This window comes from Pristiophorus japonicus, chromosome 2 (assembly GCF_044704955.1).
Source record: "Pristiophorus japonicus isolate sPriJap1 chromosome 2, sPriJap1.hap1, whole genome shotgun sequence".
In the NCBI taxonomy this organism is placed as follows: domain Eukaryota; kingdom Metazoa; phylum Chordata; class Chondrichthyes; family Pristiophoridae; genus Pristiophorus; species Pristiophorus japonicus.
In genome coordinates this window covers 259393129-259414101 of record NC_091978.1, presented here as the reverse complement: position 1 = coordinate 259414101, position 20973 = coordinate 259393129, and the positions used below count along the sequence as shown (strand labels likewise).

The window sequence follows — 20973 nt, the reverse complement described above, 5'->3', positions numbered from 1 at the left end:
CCTCTGAACTTCTTAACTCTCAGGTTTACCTTCCTCCTCCAATCTACAGGCTTTTAAAATGTAATCTTGACATCACATACTCAGTGCTTCTGGATTTGATGGTATTCTGCACAGTAGTCCTTCACCTGGAATATGTCTATGCACCATTTCTCCAGGGTTTCTGCATATCTTCCTGTGAAATGATGGTGAAGGAATGAGTGAATCCCCATGGAAATTCACCCGACATTAACTTGAAATTACTTTTAAAAAGGGAATGCTATTTTTAGCAGTCATTAGTTTCTCGCATTTTTAAAATGGATTTTCTTCCCTTTCCCAGGTTCTGCTACTTTTTCTTCCATCATTGTGTCTCCTTGTCCCACCCTCCATGAGGGATCAGGCAAGGAAGCTGGAGTAAAAATTCCACTACTGTGTTCTCAGCATGTGCCAGGATTACACATTGTGAAACTGTACTCACAGCCTAAGATTTTCTGGGAGTGCAGAAGTAGAATTTTTAACCTCCTGTTGCCATGCCTCTGTCAGTAGAGCTCCTGGTTCTTGAATCATCATGAGGTGATGCACACGAGTGACATGGATTGGTTCATCCATCCACTTTAAGCCACACATTTTTCATTCCTTCCCACAGGTGGCCTTTCTGTGTTCAAGAGATGATTCTATTAAGAATCTTGGAAGAAAATGCATATCCCTTTACTTCAAGGCACAATCTGCTAATACTTTTTAAAATCATTCACTGGGAATTTCCTTGAGGTTTTGCCTGTTCTAACACCCTAACTTCGGTGGAAACCCTATTTATGCTCAAATATGGGGTTTCTGCTGAACTTCCACCAATGTTACAACAACGGGATGGGAGAAATCCTGATGAAATTCCCAGTGATTGAGTAATATTGATCAAAGGGCAGTAGAGGCAGAAACCCTCACCACATTTAAAAATACTTTGACAAATGCTTGAAGTGTCGTAATCTACAAGACTACGGACCAAGAGCTGGAAAGTGGGATTAGGCTGGATTTGTCGGCCGGCATGATGGGCCGAAATAGACTCCTTCTGTGCTGTACATTTCTATGATTCTATGATTCTATGAAATCTATTTAATTAAAAGTTTCAATCTGGCAAATGTCAGTAGGGCAATATGGTAATAGGGTGAGATATCCATGGGATGACACTTTGATAAGACACAAAGCAGGCGGATTATCTCAAATTTTACATTCACTAAAAAGCAACCAAAGAACATTTAAAGACTTATTTCTTAACATCACTGGAAAAATTCCTATTTACAAAAAAATGAAACAATCACATGCCTAAATTTTCTTTCTAAATCCTTTGAGCGTTTGTTGATTCCCACCCACTCCACCTAAAGATGAACATTTCTAACATAATAAATACATAAAAAAATTAACAATTATGAAATAAATCATAAAACGTATGTAACTCACTTATCCCTTTTTCAAATTCAGTTATAAACAGAATTTCATTGGGCTTGCTGGTTGTGTGTGTTTGTTGCATGCATGTTGTCTTCATGTGCATGTATGTTCTGTGCTATATACTGTTTGCATGCTTTGGATGGCACTTCAGTAAATTGCTCCAGCTGAAGAGCTAACATTGGCTATCAACATGATGGATCAAATGCCCTCCTTCTGTACTGTAATTTCTATGATTCTATGTTGACATATACACATTCGTTGCATGCTAATTTTTATGTGTTATGTATATATTTTTTATTCATTCACGGGATGTGGGCGTCATTGGCAAAGCCAGCATTTATTGCCCATCCCTAATTGCCCTCGAGAAGGTGGTGGTGAGCTGCCTTATACAACTGAGTGGCTTGTCAGGTCATTTCAGAGAGCAGTTAAGAGTCAACCACATTGCTGTGGGTCTGGAGTCACATATGGGCCAAACCAGGTAAGGATGGCAGGTTTCCTTCTCTAAAGGACCTTAGTGAACAAGATGGGTTTTTACAACAATCCGGTAGTTTCATGCTCACCATTACTGATACTAGATTTTACTCCAGATTTATTTAATTAACTGAATTTAATGGGATTTGAATTCACGCCTCCGGATCATTTGTCTAGGCTTCTGGATTACTAGTTCAGTGACATAACCACTATGCTACCATTGTCAGTGATTATGACCTCTGGGAGGCCCCACTTCATGAGCATATGCTGCACCTTCGCTGGCTACTGGACATTCTCAAAACCCCAGCCAAACCTAGATGAAGAGACCAGCAGGATGGGACAGAGGCCACGTTCTGTTTCCCAACCAAAACCTATAGCAAACACCGTAAGCTCCACGCCGGTCTCAGCATATCAGAACATGACCTGGCTATCACAGTCTGTATATAGACTGTGGTTTTAAAAAGGGGGGAAATATGTTGTGTTCATATGCTATTTATTTGTTACAGCTCACAGGATGGGCATTAGGACCCTGCGGGAGCTATTCACAGTTGCTGTACTCATGCTGTGATTGGCGCCCAGGAGAGGCGTGAGTTCGGGGCCCAGAAGAGGCGAGGGCCCAGGAGCAGCATGGGCCAGCCTAGACTGCGATATGTCTGCGCACTAGGTCCATACAGCAGAGCAGGTCTCCAGTCATCTTGGTTAACCCTTGCCACTGGACCAAGACCTAGCTCTGTCAAGCCTGTGTGGTGGCTGGTGTGCAACGGTCACCCCACGTTAAAAAAATCCACGCACAGGCATCTTCCACCCTTCAGGATGCAGTTCAGGACCTGGAATATTAGGTCCTTCATTGAAACACCTATGAACTCATCCTTTTTTTGGCGTGGAAGGAAGTCATCCTCGTTTCGAGGGACTGCCTATGATGATGCTACCATACCCGATATATAATAGGGGGGAGATATTTTGCTTCAGTGCTCCAAATGTTGGGGGCATATATCAGGAAATTATGTATGCCCAGACAAGATTCTCCATCTATTCATTTTATTGAAAAGGAAGTCACAAGCTGAGGTTATGCAATTCCCTGATATGGGCTACGAGCATGTGTCAGGAATGGCAAAACAGAAAATCTCCCATTATATTCCCTCATTCATCTACCTACAATGGGTAAAGAAAACATATGTATTTATGTGGGTACATCTAATATTTATCTGTAAAGGGATTTATTATTTGTATAAAGATTGTAAGATCTAAAATTTTGGAAAAACGTTTTAGTTTTTTTTCTTAGTAATGGCAACAGTATTTAGAATTCTGATACATCTGTGGGAAAGTATTTTGGAATCAGCAGAACTGTCCCACCAAGAGTACCAATAACCAACACAGGCAACTCTCACTTGAAACATTTGAAATGTGCACACAATTATTTTATTCCTTGGAGCTTTTAAATGGAATGTGATTACCTCCATCAAGCCAGCTCCAAAGATGGTCATGTAGTGCTCCTTCCAGTGACACATTGGGATAGTTTCTCTTCAGCGATCCCATTTAAATCGAGTGGGATATCAGTAAAGAATGAGGTAAAATTCAGGCGGTGAGACCTCCTGCCACTTCACTGCCCAACCTAGGATCATATAGCACAAAAAGATGCCATTTGTCTCATTGTTCTTGAGCTGGCTCTTTGAAAGTTATCGAATTACTCCCACTTTCCCGCTCCTTCTGCATAGCCTTGAATTCCCCATGCCCCAGAACAGTAATATTTTTGTGTTTTAACTGGTTCCAAATAAAATCATCATGCAATTTCCTATTTCCTATTTCTGATATATGTATCTCTGTTATACTCAGATGTCAATGAATGTGCCTTTTGGAACCATGGGTGCACTCTGGGCTGTGAGAACGCTCCAGGCTCTTATTACTGTTACTGTCCGGAAGGATTTGTACTACTGCCTGACATGAAAACCTGTCATGGTAAGAATTTGTGAAAGTACTTTTTCATGAAAATGTAAGAAAAGTCAGGGACAAGACCATTCAGCCCATCAAAACCTATACCTCCAGTATCCTAGATCTCCCTTTGTAGCAATTAACCAAATTTTGTTTTCCAGAATTTCCAATGTAAAAGACTGATATTAAGTACTGAGATTAATGAACTTAATCTGTATGAAGATCTCTTAACATTTGACAAAATTGTTTTTTTAAGTGGTGTAAAATATCATCAGAGCAGTTTTTTTTCTCTGAAAGAAAAGTCATTTGTGCAGGTTTATTGCCTGGGATCTGCTGGGTGTCAGTCGGCTGAGTGAGAGGAGAGATATATCAGCCTACCGACTGGTGGAAGTGAGGCTCACCTCAGTCTGGATGTTAGCCTAGACCTCCAAAGAGAAAATGAAGTTGAGGACAGAAATTGTCTCCCTTTAGATGGGGACTTATGGGCCCTGGGCCTGAGGCTGCTGGGCCTGAGGCTTTCAAAGTATTTCATAGTGGCAGGCTTTAGCTTCTATTTCTCTCTCCCCACTATTGCAGGTGCCTCAGATGCACCCATTGTGGCACAATCAGAAATATGTAAATTTGGGAATGCAACCCTGATCTCACATACATTGGTAGGGTCAATGACGAAAGTTCCCGGCAGGTGCATGCTGACACTTTTAATGGGATGTCAGCCCGCAGATTTGCAGGCCCTTAAACTTTGCCTTTAGACATAAATGAGAAGCAAAACAAACTAATCTTTTATGACATCCAACCCACCATCTCTCCAACACCACACTTCAGCAATTGCGTACAATAGGATTGTTTCATCATAATTTTCATTGCATCAGCATCTGGTTTGGTTTTTCTCTCACATTTTCTTTGGGAGAGGTATAGTATTTTGCATCTGTGACTTGTTTGTAAATATAATTTAAGTTGCTGCCTCATAATTGAGAAGAAAAGCATCCAGCTGTGTATACCATTCTCTACTACCACATTGGCGAGTCCAAAGCCTTCAGTTCGATCCAAAGCAGAAACTCTGCAACCTAGACCCCAAATCCCATTCCCTTCTCTGACAAATAGCTGAAATTTAGTCTGATGGTGCACAGTCTCAGTATCCGGCTGAATCTGGAACCAAGCTTTAAATCCTATTCCCAGTCCATCACCAAGACCACCAACTTCCACCTCCAATACATTGCCCTGTCTCAGTGCTTACCTCACTCCCAATGCTGCTGAAATTCTCACCCTTGCCTTTGTCACCTCCCCACGACTTTTTTAATACCCGCTTGGCTGGCCTCCTAAGCTCCATCCTTCATAAACTCCAACTCCCCAGAGCTCTTCTACCTGCATTCTATTCCACACTAGATCCCATTCGCCTATCACCCCAATCCTGGCTGGCCTGCATTGGCTGGCCGTTACCCTGTGCAATGATTCAAAGTTTTGGTTCTCCTCTTCGAATCCCTCTTCAACCTCCCCCATCCCTATCTTTATGATTTTTCCCAGCCCTTCATCTTTACCTGTACCATCCACAGACCCAAACTTGGTCTCCTTGTCCTTGTACACCAGTCATTGAAAGCAAGCATGCAGGTGCAGCAAGCAGTTAGGAAGACCAATGGGATGTTGGCCTTCATTGCAAGAGGATTTGAGTACACGAGCAAGGATGTCTTACTACAGTTATACAGGGCCTTGGTGAGACCGCACCTGGAGTATTGTGTGCGGTTTTGGTCTCCTTACCTAAGGAAGGATATACTTGCCATAGAGGGAGTGCAGCGAAGGTTCACCAGACTGATTCCTGGGCTGGCAGGACTGTCGTATGAGGAGAGATTGGGTCGACTCGGCCTGTATTCACGAGAGTTTAGAAGAATGAGAGGAGATCTCATTGAAACCTATAACATTCTGACTGGGTTGGATAGACTGAATGCGGGGAGGATGTTTCCCCTGGCTGGGAAGTCTAGAACAAGGGTTCACAGTCTCAGGATATGGGGTAGGAAATTTAGGACCGAGATGAGGAGACATTCTTTCACTCAGAGGGTGGTGAACCTGTGGAATTCTCTGCCACAGAAGGCTGTGGAGGCCAAGTCACTGAATATATTTAAGAGGGAGATAGATAGATTTCTAGAAACAAAAGGCATCAAGGGGTATGGGGAAAAAGCGGGAATATGGTGTTAAGATAGAGGATCAGCCATGATCATATTGAACGGCGGTGCAGACTCGAAGAGCCGAATGGCCTACTACTGCTCTTATTTTTTATGTTTCTATGTTTCTATGTTTTTGCTCTACCATCAATGGCAGATTTTTCAGACATCTTGTTTCCATACACTGGAACTGCCCACTCTAAAATCCTTCATCTTTCTACATCTCACCCGATATTCAAAAGCCTCCTCAAAAACTACCTCTTCAGCCACATCTAGTCTGCCTCCTATTTTTGCTTGTGTCTAGCCACCAACTGTGAAGCACAAAGAAACATAGAAACATAGAAATTTACAGCGCGGAAGGAGGCCATTTCGGCCCATCAATTCCGCACCGGCCGACCAAGAGCCACACAGCTCTCGGTCAGTAGCCCTGAAGGTTATATATAAACTTATGAACGATGAACAATGGCGGAAAGGTAAAGAGAACTCAGCCCAACCAGTCCGTCCCACACAACTGCGACACCCCTTATACTAAAAAATTCTACATTCCACCCCAACCGGATATTGGGATGTTTTGCGACAATAACGGCACGATGGAAATACAAGTATTGTAGGTGTGTGTAGTTTTGACGTGGCTTTTAAATAAGAACACGTTAATATATAATATCACTTCTGACATAATCATAACCTAGAAAGAAAAAGCAATGTCTGTAATAGTGGTGTGCATTGTCTAAAGCAAAGCTGTAATATTACTTTGCTACTAAATGCCTTTCCTTTGCTGATGGAGCCACTTTAAATTTTACAGTACCTTAATGTAGACAATCCAGGAATGATTAACCTTTGTTCAAGTGAAGGGGCAATTCTAATTTTACTTATCATATGTCAGTATAATTCTCTGAGTAAACAACAACTTGCATTGGGATGGGGGGTGGGCTGTTTGGGGCTGGGATTGGGAGAGACTTCTTCACTCGGGGAGTTGTTGGCCTGTGGGGTTCCCTGCCGCAGAGAGTTGTTGATGCCAGTTCATTAGATGTGTTCGGGAGGGAGTTGGATGTGGTCCTTGCGGCTGGGGGGGGTCGGGGGGTGTGGAGGGGGCGTGGGGGGGGGGAGGTGCTGGGGTGATCAGCCATGATCTTGTTGAAAGGCGGTGCAGGACCGAAGGGCCAAATGGCCTACTACTGCACCTATTTTCTATGTTTCTATGTTTCTATGCATTTATAGCGCACCTTTAATGTAGGAAAATATCCCAAGGTGAAACATCACCATAACAGTGACTAATTCAATTGTTTTAATTAGCTGTTTCTTCCTATTTCTATTGACAATCTATACACTGTACCATGTTATTTTCAACATGTTAATGGTTCAATAACAAGTCATAATTATTCAAACTGAAGTATATTGTTTTTTAATGGATACAAATATTAAAGAATGACAGCAGCTATTTAATGGGGAATTTGTTGTGGTGGATATTGAACTGCGACCTGATTTCATATTGTATAAAAGTAAAATCATTTAATGGCAAGAACTGATAAAACACAAACCTTCTCAGCACACAGAGGTATCAAAGATTATAAATTGTTTTATTACAGTGTGCTAAATAAAAACAAGGTTAAAACCACACAATTAAAGACCTAGTAGATGTTCATTATCCCAAGAAAATGTTGTGTATTACAGTTTTATAAACCATTACTATTAATGAAATCTCAAAAGTAAATTACGAGACTGGAGTGATGGTAATGTATAAATTTTGTGATTTCTTTTTTTAAAGGCTCACAGAAAGCTATTGTTGGTGTAGGATGCTTTCTAAAGCCACAATGCTACTCATTAGATCATGGTCTGGATCATGTAAAACAGAAGGACAATCCAATAACTCCACATTGGGTTATAGAAATTAATATGCATGCAACATTTAAGAAAAATTCTTTAGCTAAGTTTTCCTTATGAATTAATAACCTGTTATTAATTGTAATGGTTGCAAAATCTTGAGCACCATTGGAACATAGTAACAGGAGTGGGCTATTCAGCCACAGAAGCCTGTTCCGTCAATCAGTTAGATCATGGCTGAACGCCATGTCTTTGCTCCATAGTCCTTGATACCCTTTCCTAACAAAAATCTATCAATCTCTGTCTTGTAGTAAAAGTAGTAAATAAAAATGGAGAAAAAAATGTCAACGCTCTCACTCCGTCATTATATCCCCCTTTGTATACACCCGAACATATTTAATGTCCACTGGCATTTCCATTGGAAAATCCTTGAAGTAGCATGGAGATGGTTCCCCAGCTGATTTTCACCCCAAATACCACTCAAATTCCAGCAGTTATAATGAGCAAAATCCAGCCATTGTATTGCACAAGAACAAAATTAATAATACTCAGATAATGCTAATTTCATTACTATTGCATTTTCTTTATTCGCCAGATCCTATTCCGTGTTTGGAAAATTACATTGAATGCGGCCATGAATGCATCCAGACATCTGAAGGGCCAACCTGTATCTGTCCCCCAGGATCTGTTTTAGGATCTGATGGAAAAACATGTTCAGGTATAATGGGAGAATGCAAAATGTATTTAAAAATTGCCCTATTAAGTTAAATGGAAAAAAAAATCCCTGTGTGTTTGATTATCAATAAGTGTTAACACCATTAAGGCCTAGACATTGCTCTATGAAAGTGAAACGCATATTAGATTGATGTAATATATTTTGCAATAGTTTCTGCAGAATTTAATGGAGATTAATTATTTTGACTCTGTGAGTCACAGAGTTTGGATTAATTGCAATGCATGCACAACTGATTAGTTAATCAGAATACATCTGCACTGGTGCTCCTGAAGTATTAAGTACAAAGCTAATGAGGCAATTAATCAGCACAAGAAGTTCCCTTTTGATAAATCCAGCATGGAGTAAGGACATTTGTCAGGAATGGAGGAGAGTTAAATTGTGGGAGCTACGGACCCACTTTGCTTATACACCAATTATAAAGTACTTGTCAAAATATTTTTGGGGTGCTCCAATGCTTCCTCCATAGCACTGTCTATACAGATCAAGTCAAAGCTGAGAATGCTACTGAGCCATGATAATAGATTCTCCACTCATTCGCAGTCAACAGATAAAACATTCAGAACTTTTAGGTTTTTAAATATTTTGTGTGGCGAGTTACTGAAAGTGCGAGCTGATAATGTCACAGCAAGACAAACAGGCCATCTGAATGAACAGGGAAAGCAACTGTGTATCTCCATAATCAATCAGACAGAAGGATTGTGAAATAAACAGTGCAAGGACTAAGAAAGAAGTATAAATTAGAGTGGGTAAATTTAGTGTCAAAACAAGTACACAAAGAGAAATAAAGAGAGGGAAAGAAAGATGGCAATGTTTATTTGCAACACTAGTGGATTGGACCAGATTTCTGATTGGTCTCCTTGGAGGACAAGGACAAGACAGACCTAACAGTTTGTCTGTGGTGTATAATTTGATTCTACCTGCTGTCGACAACCTTGCAATGTGTAATTTGATCCAGTCTTGTCGTGCAACTTACAGAAAGTGAAAATGTAGTTAGCTTTGTGAAGACATCTATTATCTAGTGTTCTGCAATTGTAAGTGTAGCTGTCCTTGGCTAGTAAAATAAAAGACATCATACTTTGATTAGTGGGTTAGTTACTTCTTTAGAGTTTCATGTCTTTTTCTTCTGGAAGTGATAAAAATTCTTAAATTCAGAATGAAGGGACTGTCCGTGTGTGTGGGGTGCGTGTGTGTGTGGTGTGTGTGTGTGTGGCGTGTGTGCGTGTCGGGTCCATGTGTGTGTGGGGTCCATGTATGTGTGGCGCGTGTGTGTGTGAGATACATGTGTGACACACCAGCGAGTTCACACTGGGGAGAGGCCGTTCATCTGCTCCATTTGTGGGAAGTGTTATGTATGTAAACATTACCAATGTGTAAGACATGCCACCAGGGAGCGCACCTGTGGGAAACCCAAGGGTCACCTGCATACCCTGGGCAAGCAGGTATAAAAGGCAGTCTACCATGCTGCTTCCTCACTCTGGAGTTACAATAAAGAGACCAAGGTCACAACAGTTTGAGCTTAAGATGTACAGTCTTGTGGAGTTATTCTGAACATAAAAATTGGTGACAAGTAACAGATCACGAACTTTCATGCGATTATGGCTGCCGTTGGTATTCTTGAGAGATTTGTTGAGGGTGATGATTGGGAAGCCTTCGTTGAGCATCTTGACCAGTACTTCGTGGCCAACAAGCTGGAAAAGGAAGAAACTGCGGTCAAGCGCAGGTCGATTCTCCTCATTGTTTGTGGGTCCACGATATATGGCCTCATCAAAAATCTGCTAGCACAGACGAAACCAATGGACAAGACATATGCAGAGTTGTGCACGCTGGTTCGGGAACACCTTAAGCTGAAGGAGAGCATCTTAATGGCCAGATACCGCTTTTATACGCACCACCGCTCTGAGGGCCAGTACGTGGCGAGCTATGTCGCCAACCTAAAACGCCTTGCGGGACCGTGCGAATTTGCTGGATTTTTGTGGAAAGTGTTGCGGGACTTTTTCACGTTTGCAATCGGCCACGAGGTCATTCTTCGCAAACTGCTGTCTGCCGAATCCCTAGATCTGAGCAAGGCCATCACGATAGTCCAGACTTTCATGTCCACAAACGATAACACGAAACAGATATCATGCGGCATCGAAACTCACCGGCAAGTACTGTTCATAAAATAATGCCTTCAGCAGGCAGAACATGGCAGGGCCTTACCGCCCGCAGAGGCCAGACTTAGGAGGACTCAGAGTCCGCTGTGGGGCGTGAATGCGAATCCATTAGCACCATGTTGGCGCTGCGGGGCGAATCATTGAGCCCATCAATGTCGATTCAAGCGCTACGTGTGCAAGGGCTGTGGAACAATGGGGCACCTCCAGTGAATGTGCAGACGTGCTGCGACTCACCACGTGGCAGAGTTGGCAGAAGATGACTGATCCAGTGCGGATCACGCTGAACAAGTAAGAGAGGCAACTCAACCCGAGGCTGAAGAGGAAGTGTATGGGGTACACACCTTCACCACCAAAAGCCCTCCGATAATGTTAAAAGTCAAATTAAACGGCATTCCAGTTTCCTTAGAATTGGCCACGGAGGAGAGTCAGTCAATTAGAAGCCAGAAGGCTTTTGCAAACTGTGGGGCAACAAGGCACAAAGGCCAAAACGAAGTCCGGTCCACACCAAGCTGCGCATTTACACCAAAGAGCTCATACCAGTCATTGGCAGTGCGGCAGTGAAGGTATTGTACGATGGAGCTGTGTATGATTTACCACTATGGATTGTACCAGGCGATGGCCCAACGCTGTTCGGCAGAAGCTGACTAGGAAAGATCCGATGGAACTGGGATGACATCAAAGCGCTGTCTTCAGTGGATGACGCCTCGTGCGCCCAAGTGCTAAACAAATTCCCGTTGTTATTCAAGCCAAGCATCGGCAACTTCACAGGAGCCAAAGTGCAGATCCATCTAGTCCCTGATGCACGACCCGTTCATTACAAGGTTCCGTACATGATGCGAGAGAAAGTCGAGATCGAGCTGGACAGACTTCAACAAGAGGGGATCATATCGCCAGTCGAGTTCAACAAGTGGGCCAGTCCAATTGTTCCGGTGTTGAAAAGCGATGGGACAGTCAGAATCTGCGGGGACTACAAGGTAACGATCAACCGAGTCTCGTTACAGGACCAGTACCTACGACTAAAAGCGGATGACCTGTTTGCAATGCTTGCAGGGAGGAAGTCATTCACCAAGCTGGATCTAACCTCTGCTTATATGACAGGAGCTGGCTTAACCTTCTTAAAAATTGATGTGCATCAACACGCACAGGGACTGTTCATATACCACAGATACACCTGCGGCCATCTTCCAGAGGAACATGGAGAGTCTGCTGAAATCTGTTCCATGCACCATAGTGTTTCAAGATGACATCTTGATCACTGGCCGAAACACCACCAAACACTTGCACAACCTGGAAGAGGTTCTCAGGCGACTGGACAGAGTGGGACTCAGGCTGAAACGCTCCAAGTGTGTTTTCCTGGCGAATTTCCGGGGAGAAAGATTGTGGCGGATGGCATCGGACCCACGGACTCCAAGACGGAGTCCATCAAGAATGCACCCAGACCACAGAATGTGATGGAGCTACATTCGTTCCTGGGACTCCTCAACTATTTTGGGAACATTCTACCGGGGTTGAGCGCTTTGCTGGAACCCTTGCATTTATTGCTACGCAAGGGTGACGACTGGGTTTGGGGTAAATCTCAAGAGACAGCCTTTAACAAGGTCAGAAACCTGCTATATTCTAACAAGTTACTTGTATTGTATGACCCGTGTAAACATTTAGTACTAGCTTGTGATACATCTTTGTACGGGGTCGGTTCTGTGTTACAGCAAGTCAATGGGTCAGGCAAACTGCAACCGGTTGTATATGCGTCCGGAAGCTTATCAAGACTGAAAGAGTCTACAATATGTTTGAGAAAAAAGTATTAGCATGCGTATACGGGGTTAACAAAATTCACCAATACCTATTTGGACTCCGGTTCGAGCTCGAAACCGACCATAAGCTGCTCATTTCGTTGTTCTCAGAAAGCAAAGGTATTAACACCAATGCTTCATCCCGCATCCAAAGATGGGCCCTATTGTTATCTGTGTATGATTATGTAATCCACCACAGACCAGGCACTGAGAACTGTGCGGATGCCCTCAGTCAGTTACCATTACCGGGGTGGAAATGGCGCAACCCGCAGACTTGCTTTTGAGAGCGAGGGGTCACCCATCACAGCTCGCCAGATCAGGACCTGGAGTAGCCAGGACCCGGTGCTATCACTAGTAAAAAGCTGCATCCTCAATGGGAGCTAGTTGGCGTGTTTAGGGGAAATGCAAGACAAAATTAAGCCGTTCCAATGACACAAGGATGAACTGTCCATCTATTCAGACAGTCTCCTAAGGGGGAATCATGTAATTTTGCCAAAAAAAGGCAGGGAAACATTTATACGCGACCTTCACAGTACTCACCAGGCATAGTCATGCTGAAGGCTATCGCCAGGTCGCATGTTTGGTGGCCTGGCATTGACTCGGAATTGGAGCATGCGTACACCAATGTAGCACTTGCTCACAGTTGAGCAATGCACCAAGGGAGGCCCCACTGAGTCTGTGGTCGTGGCTCTCCAAACCATGGTCCAGGGTCCACATAGATTTCGCTGGACCCTCTCTAGGAAAGATGTAGCAGTGGACTCTTAAATGGATTGTGTTATATATGTGTAAACCTGCACATACCCTTGTGTAGCCATCAGAGAGCCCATCCCATGAAGTCCCAAAGGATCGCAAAATCCCTTGGGAGCACTGGTACTTAAGGAGGCCTCACAGCTTGGAGAGCCACTCTGGAGACCTGCAACAAAAGACTAAGGTCACACTTTACTTTGAGCTCACAGTATCTCGTCAGACTCTTTATTCATTCATAACAACTGGTGACGAGATACAGATGATGAATCCAATGATGCAGAGAACAGTGGGCATCCTGGAGAAATTTCCGGAGGAAGATGATTGGGAAACCTTTGTGGAGCAACTCGATCAATACTTTGTGGCCAACGAGCTGGAAGGAGAAGCGAACGCTGCCAAATGAAGGGCAATTCTCCTCACTGTCTGCGGGGCACCAATGTATGGCCTCATGAAAAATCTGTTTATTCCAGCGAAACCCACAGAGAAATCGTGCGATGATTTGTGCACACTGGTCCGGGAGCATCTGAACCCGAAGGAAAGCGTTCTGATGGCGAGGTACTGGTTTTACACCTAAAATGTTTGAAGGCCAGGAAGTGGCGAGCTATGTCGCCGAGCTGAGACGCCTTGCAGGACATTGCGAATTTGAAGGACATTTGGAGCACATGCTCAGGGACTTCTTCGTACTTGGCATTGGCCATGAAGTGATACTTTGCAAACTTTTGACTGTAGAGACACCAACCTTGAGTAAAGCCATAGCGATAGCCCAGGCATTCATTGCCACCAGTGACAATACAAAGCAAATCTCTGAGCACACAATGCTGCTACAAATACTGTGAACAAAGTGATATTGTTTTCAAATCGCAACGTATAGGGCAGGCCCCACATGCCCACAGCTGCACGTCCGCAGATGTCTCAGAGTCCACCATCAAGGGTGATGAATACAAGGCCATTAACACCTTGTTGGCGCTGTGGGGGTGATCATCGTTTCCATTCATGCTGCTTCAAAGAGTACGTTTGCAAGGGCTGTGGAACAATGGGACATCTCCAACGAATGTGCAGGTGAGCTGCTAATCCTGTTAATCCTGCAAAACACCATATTGCAGAGGAGGACAGATCCATGGCGGATCACGACAAACCAGAGCCTCAGATTGAGGAGGCAGAGGTATATGGGGGGCACACATTTACCACAAAGTGTCCCCGATAAAGCTGAAGGTTGAATTAAATGGACTCCCGCTGTCAATGGAGCTGGACACGGGCGCGAGCCAATCCATTATGAGCAAAAAAGCTTTTGATAAATTGTGGTGCAGCAAGGCCTCAAGGCCAGTCCTGACTCCCATTCGCACTAAACTGAGAACTTACACAAAGGAACTGATTCCCGTAAACGGCAGTGCTACTGTAAAGGTCTCCTACGATGGAGCGGTGCACAAGCTACCACTCTGGGTGGTACCGGGCGATGGTCCCACGCTGCTTGGCAGGAGCTGGCTGGGAAAGATACGCTGGAACTGGGACGACGTCCGAGTGCTCTCGTCTGCTGACGACACTTCGTGTGCCCAGGTGTTAAACAAGTTCCCCTCGCTGTTCGAACCAGGCATTGGGATGTTCCAAGGAGCAAAAGTGCAGATCCATCTAATTCCGGGGGCGTGACCCATCCATCACAAGGAGAGAGCAGTACCGTACATGATGAGAGACAGGGTGGAGATTGAGCTGGACAGGCTGCAACGAGAGGGCATCATTTCGCCGATCGAATTCAACGAGTGGGCCAGTCTGATTGTCCCAGTCCTCAAGAGAGACGGCACCGTCAGAATCTGTGGTGATTACAAAGTAACTATCAATCGTTTCTCACTGCAGGATCAATACCCACTACCAAAGGCTGACTACCTTTTTGCGACGCTGGCAGGAGGAAAGACGTTCACGAAGCTGGACTTGACCTCGGCCTACATGACGCAGGAGCTCGAGAAATCATCGACGGGCCTCACCTGCATCAACACGCATAAAGGTCTCTTCATTTACAACAGATGCCCGTTTGGGATTCCATCAGCCGCGGCGATATTCCAGAGAAACATGGACAGCTTAGTGAAGCCGGTCCAGTGAACGGTGGTCTTCCGGGACAACATCGTGGTCACAGGTCGGGACACAGTTGAGCATCTGCAGAACCTGGAGGAGGTTCTTAGTCGACTCAATTGCGTGGGGCTCAGGTTAAAACGCTCAAAGTGTGTTTTCCTGGTGCCTGAGGTGGAGTTCCTGGGGAGAAGAATCGTGGCGGATGGCATCAGGCGCACCGATTCAAAGACGGAGGCAATTGAGAACGCACCGAGGCCACAGAACGTGGCGGAGCTGCGGTCATTTCTAGGACTCCTGAACTACTCTTGTAACTTCTTACCAGGTCTCAACACACTGTTAGAACCACTGCACGCCTTACTGCGTAAAGGAGACAAATGGGTATGGGGTAAAAGCCAAGAAAATGCCTTTGTAAAAGTGAGAAAATTGTTATGCTCAAACAAATTGCCGTGTTGTATGATCCATTTAAGCGTTTGGTACTAGCATGTGATGCGTCGTCATATGGGGTCAGGTGTGTATTGCAACAAGCTAATGAATCTGGGAAATTGCAACCGGTTGCTTATGCATTAAGAAGTCTGTCGAAGGCTGAGAGACCCTACAGCATGATTGAAAAAGAAGCGTTGACGTGTGTTTAAAGAAAATGCATCAATACCTGTTTGGGCTCAAATTTGAATTGGAAACTGACCATAAGCCACTGATATCCCTTTTTTCCGAAAGGGGATAAATACGAATGCATTGGCCTGCATCCAGAGATGGGCACTCACATTGTCTGCATACAACTATGCCATCTGCCACAGGCCAGGCACAGAAAACTGTACCGATGCTCTCAGTAGGCTGCCATTGCCCACCACGGGGGGTGGAAATGGCGCAGCCCGCAGATTTAGTCATGGTAATGGAAGCATTCGAGAGTGAGCAATCACCCATCACAGCCTGATAGATTAGAACCTGGACGAGCCTTGCTGTCCCGAATAAAAAATTGTGTGCTTCACGGGAGCTGGTCCAGTGTCCCAGTGGAAATGCAGGAAGAGATAAAGCCATACCAGCGGCGCAAAGATGAAATGTTACACAAGCAGACTGCCTTCTGTGGGGTAATCGGGTAGTGGTCCCCAAGAAGGGCAAGGACACTTTCATCAGTGACCTCCACAGCACCCACCTCGGCATTGTAATGATGGAAGCGATAGCCAGATCCCAAGTGTGGTGGCCCGGTATCGATGCGGACCTAAGAGTCCTGCATGCACAAATGTAACATATGCTCACAGTTAAACAATGCAGCCAGGGAGGCACCACTAAGTTTATGGCCTTGGCCCTCCAAACCATGGTCCAGGGTCCATGTCAACTATGCAGGTCCGTTTTTGGGTAAAATGTTCCTAGTGGTTGTAGATGCGTACTCCAAATGGATTGAATGTGAGATAATGTCAGCAAGCACGTCTGCTGCCACCACTGAAAGCCTGCGGGCCATGTTTGCCATGCATGGCCTGCCTGATGTCTTTGTGAGCGACAACGGACCACCAGTGCCGAGTTCAAAGAGTTCATGACCCAGAATGGGATCAAACATGTTACATCTGCCCCGTTAAAACCAGCATCCAATGGTCAGGCAGAGAGAGCAGTGCAAACCATCAAGCAGAGCTTGAAGAGGGTAACTGAAGGCTCACTGCAGACTCGCCTATCCCGCATCCTGCTTAGCTACCGCACGAGACCCTACTCGGTCACTGGGATTTCACCTGCTGAACTCCTCAAAAAAAGGGCACTGAAGACAAGGCTCCCGTTAGTCCACCCTGATCGACATGAACAGGCTGAGACCTTAAACAATTATTTTGCTTCGGTCTTCACAGTGGAAGACACAAAAACCATGCCAAAAATGGCTGGTCACGGGAATGAGGGAAGGGAGGACCTTGAGATAATCACTATCACTATGGAGGTAGTGCTGGATAGGGTAATGGGACTCAAGGTAGACAAGTCCCCTGGTCCGGATGAAATGCATCCCAGGGTATTAAAAGAGATGGCGGAAGTTATAGCAGATGCATTCGTTATAATCTACCAAAATTCTCTGGACTCTGGGGAGGTACCAGCGGATTGGAAAGCAGCTAATGTAACGCCTCTGTTTAAAAAAGGGGGCAGACAAAAGGCAGGTAACTATAGGCCGGTTAGTTTAACATCTGTAGTGGGGAAAATGCTTGAAGCTATCATTAAGGAAGAAATAGCGGGACATCTAGATAGCAATAGTGCAATCAAGCAGATGCAACATGGATTCATGAAGGGGAAATCATGTTTAACTAATTTACTGGAATTCTTTGAGGATATAACGAGCATGGTGGATAGAGGTGTACCGATGGATGTGGTGTATTTAGATTTCCAAAAGGCATTCAATAAGGTGATACACAAAAGGTACGTGGAGTCAGAGGAAATGTATTAGCATTGATTGAGAATTGGCTGGCTAACAGAAAGCAGAGAGTCGGGATAAATGGGTCCTTTTCGGGTTGGAAATCGGTGGTTAGTGGTGTGCCACAGGGATCGGTGCTGGGACCACAACTGTTTACAATATACATAGATGACCTGGAAGAGGGGACTGAGTGTAGTGTAACAAAATTTGCAGATGACACAGAGGTTAGTGGGAAAGCGGGTTGTGTAGAGGACACAGAGAGGCTGCAAAGAGATTTAGATAGGTTAAGCGAATGGGCTAAGGTTTGGCAGAATGTCGGAAAATGTGAGGTCATCCACCTTGGAAAAAAAAACAGTAAAAGGGAATATTATTTGAATGGGGAGAAATTACAACATGCTGCGGTGCAGAGGGACCTGGGAGTCCTTGTGCATGAATCCCAAAAAGTTAGTTTGCAGGTGCAGCAGGTAATCAGGAAGGCGAATGGAATGCTGGCCTTCATTGCGAGAGGGATGGAGTACAAAAGCAGGGAGGTCCTGCTGCAACTGTATAGGGTATTAGTGAGGCTGCACCTGGAGTACTGCGTGCAGTTTTGGTCACCTTACTTAAGGAAGGATATACTAGCTTTGGATGGGGTACAGAGACGATTCACTAGGCTGATTCCGGAGATGAGAGGGTTACCTTATGATGATAGATTGAGCAGACTGGGTCTTTACTCACTGGAGTTCAGAAGGATGAGGGGTGATCTTATAGAAACATTTAAAATAATGAAAGGGATAGACAAGATAGAGGCAGAGAGGTTGTTTCCACTGGTCGGGGAGACTAGAACTAGGGGGCACAGCCTCAAAATACGGGGGAGCCAATTTAAAACCGAGTTGAGAAGGAATTTCTTCTCCCAGAGGGTTGTGAATCTGTGGAATTCTCTGCCCAAGGAAGCAGTTGAGGCTAGCTCATTGAATGTATTCAAATCACAGATAGATAGATTTTTAACCAATAAGGGAATTAAGGGTTACGGGGAGTGGGCGGGTAAGTGGAGCTGAGTCCACAGCCAGATCAGCCATGATCTTGTTGAATGGCGGAGCAGGCTCGAGGGGCTAGATGGCCTACTCCTGTTCCTAATTCTTATGTTCTTCTGTAGAGAACAGGCGGCTTCAACAAAGTACGTATCATGATAGCGCAAATGTGTCACGAGAAATTGAAATCAATTATCCTGTATTTGTGTTGAACTATGGACAAGGTCCCAAATGGCTTCCCGGCACTGTTGTGGCCAAAGAGGGGAGTAGGGTGTTTCGGGTCAAACTTTCAAATGGACTCATCCACCGGAAACACTTGGACCAAACCAAACTCAGATTCACGAACTATCCCAGAGCAACCCACATTGGACACTACCTCTTTTATCCCCAACATACACACCAGCGACAACCGACCCCGTGTTTGACCATGAAGCAGAACCCATCACCCACAGCAGCCCAGCAGGACTCACCACACCAGGCAGCCCAGCAAGGCCATCTTCACAGCAGCCCAGCGAGGGCCCAACAAACGATTCACGAAAATCAGCATTTGCACCGAGACAATCAACCAGGGAAAGAAATGTCCCAGATCGACTCACCTTGTAAATAGTTACACGATTGACTTTGTGCGGGAGTGTTGATATATATGTGTAAACATGTATATGGCTTGTGTAGCCACCAGAGGGCCTAACCCCTGGAGTCCCAAGGGATCTCACAATCGTCATGTACGTCCACTGCCACCATTGAAAGCCTCAGGACCATGTTCGCCACCCTTGGTTTGCCCGATGTCCTTGTTAGTGACAATGGATCATGTTTCACCAGCTCGGAATTCAACGAGTTCATGACCTGCAATGGCATCCAGCAGGTCAGGTCTGCACCGTTTAAGCCCGCATCCAATGGTCAAGTGGAACGGGCAGTCCAAACCATCAAACAGAGCTTGAAATGCGTGACAGACAGTTCCCTGCAGACCCGGTTATCTCGGATTCTGCTCAGCTACTGTACACGACCCCACTCGCTTACCGGGGATCCCCCTGCAGAATTGCTAATGAAGAGAGCACTCAAAACCAGGCTCTCCTTAGTCCACCCGGATCTCAATGATCATGTAGAAACCCGGCATCACCGGCATTAAATGCACCACGATCACGCAGCTGTATCACGTGACATTGAGGTTAATGACCCTGTGTTTGTTCTTAATTACGGTCATGGTCCCAAATGGGATGCTGGCACTGTGTTAACCAAGGAGGGGAATAGAGTGTTTGTTGTCAAACTTTTGAATGGACAAACGTGCAGAAAGCACTTGGATCAGACCAAACTGCGGTTCACCGACAACCAAGAACAATTTGAAGAGGACATTACCATCAATGATCCACCCACACACACCCAACCAGCAATCGACCTCGCGGTCAACCACGAGGATGAACCCAACATGCCCGACAATCCGATCAGACCAGCCACACCGCAGCGCAGCAATGATCTGACCGACTCACCCATGCCAGGACTTCAACTCAGTCAGTCAATCAACCCGGGAACGCAGAGCCCCGGATCGTCTCAACTTGTAAATAACTTGTATCAAAGACTTTTGGGGGGGGGGGAATGATGTTATGTATGTAAACATTACTAATGTGTAAGACTTGCCACCAGGGGACACAAGGGTCACCTGCATACCCTGGGCAAGCAGGTATAAAAGGTAGTCCACCATGCTGCTTCCTCACTCTGGAGTTACAATAAAGAGACCAAGGTCACAACAGTTTGAGCATAAGATGTACAGTCTTGTGGACTTATTCTGAACATAACAGGAAGGAAATCATTCAATTATCCAGTTGGGAGAACATGCTCCACCTCTAACAGAAGGGGGAGAACATGATCCGTCTTCCTATCTTGATTTTGTTTGCACTCTCATCCCTCCCCCTTTAGACCTGGATCACATTCTTACTCCATCCCCACTAGTTTCTCCATGCTCTAACCACAGCACCCCCCCACTGTGTTTGACCACCTCCTCTTCCGCACCCTCCTCCGGGGTTCCTGACCTTATCCTCCCTCCCCCTCCCTAAGCTCCTCTTCTCTCCCCACTCCGAGCTCCTCTCTCTCCCCTCTCCTTTCCCCCCTCTGATTTCCTCTCCCCACCCTCTGAGTTCCTCTCGCTCCTCTCTGATCCCCTCCCCTCAGAACCCCTCTCCGTATCCCTCTTTCCTGATCTCCTGACCTTCTCTACACGGAGAACTGGATGGTTGAGGTCACAGATTTGCGGTGAGCCACATGTGCCTTTGGAACCTCTGGTGCGTGTGCGCGCTGCAATGGCTGTAAGGCTAAATTAA

At 45.2% G+C, this 20973-nt stretch overlaps 1 protein-coding gene across 1 annotated transcript in view; it reads left to right on the top strand.

Annotated features, from left to right (window-relative positions):
- egf (epidermal growth factor) overlaps positions 1-20973 on the top strand; it is a 231298-nt gene that overhangs the window by 77799 nt on the left and 132526 nt on the right. Inside the window, 2 exon segments of the mRNA XM_070861900.1 lie at positions 3721-3843; positions 8386-8508. Of these exon segments, the coding sequence (XP_070718001.1) occupies positions 3721-3843; positions 8386-8508 (246 nt within the window).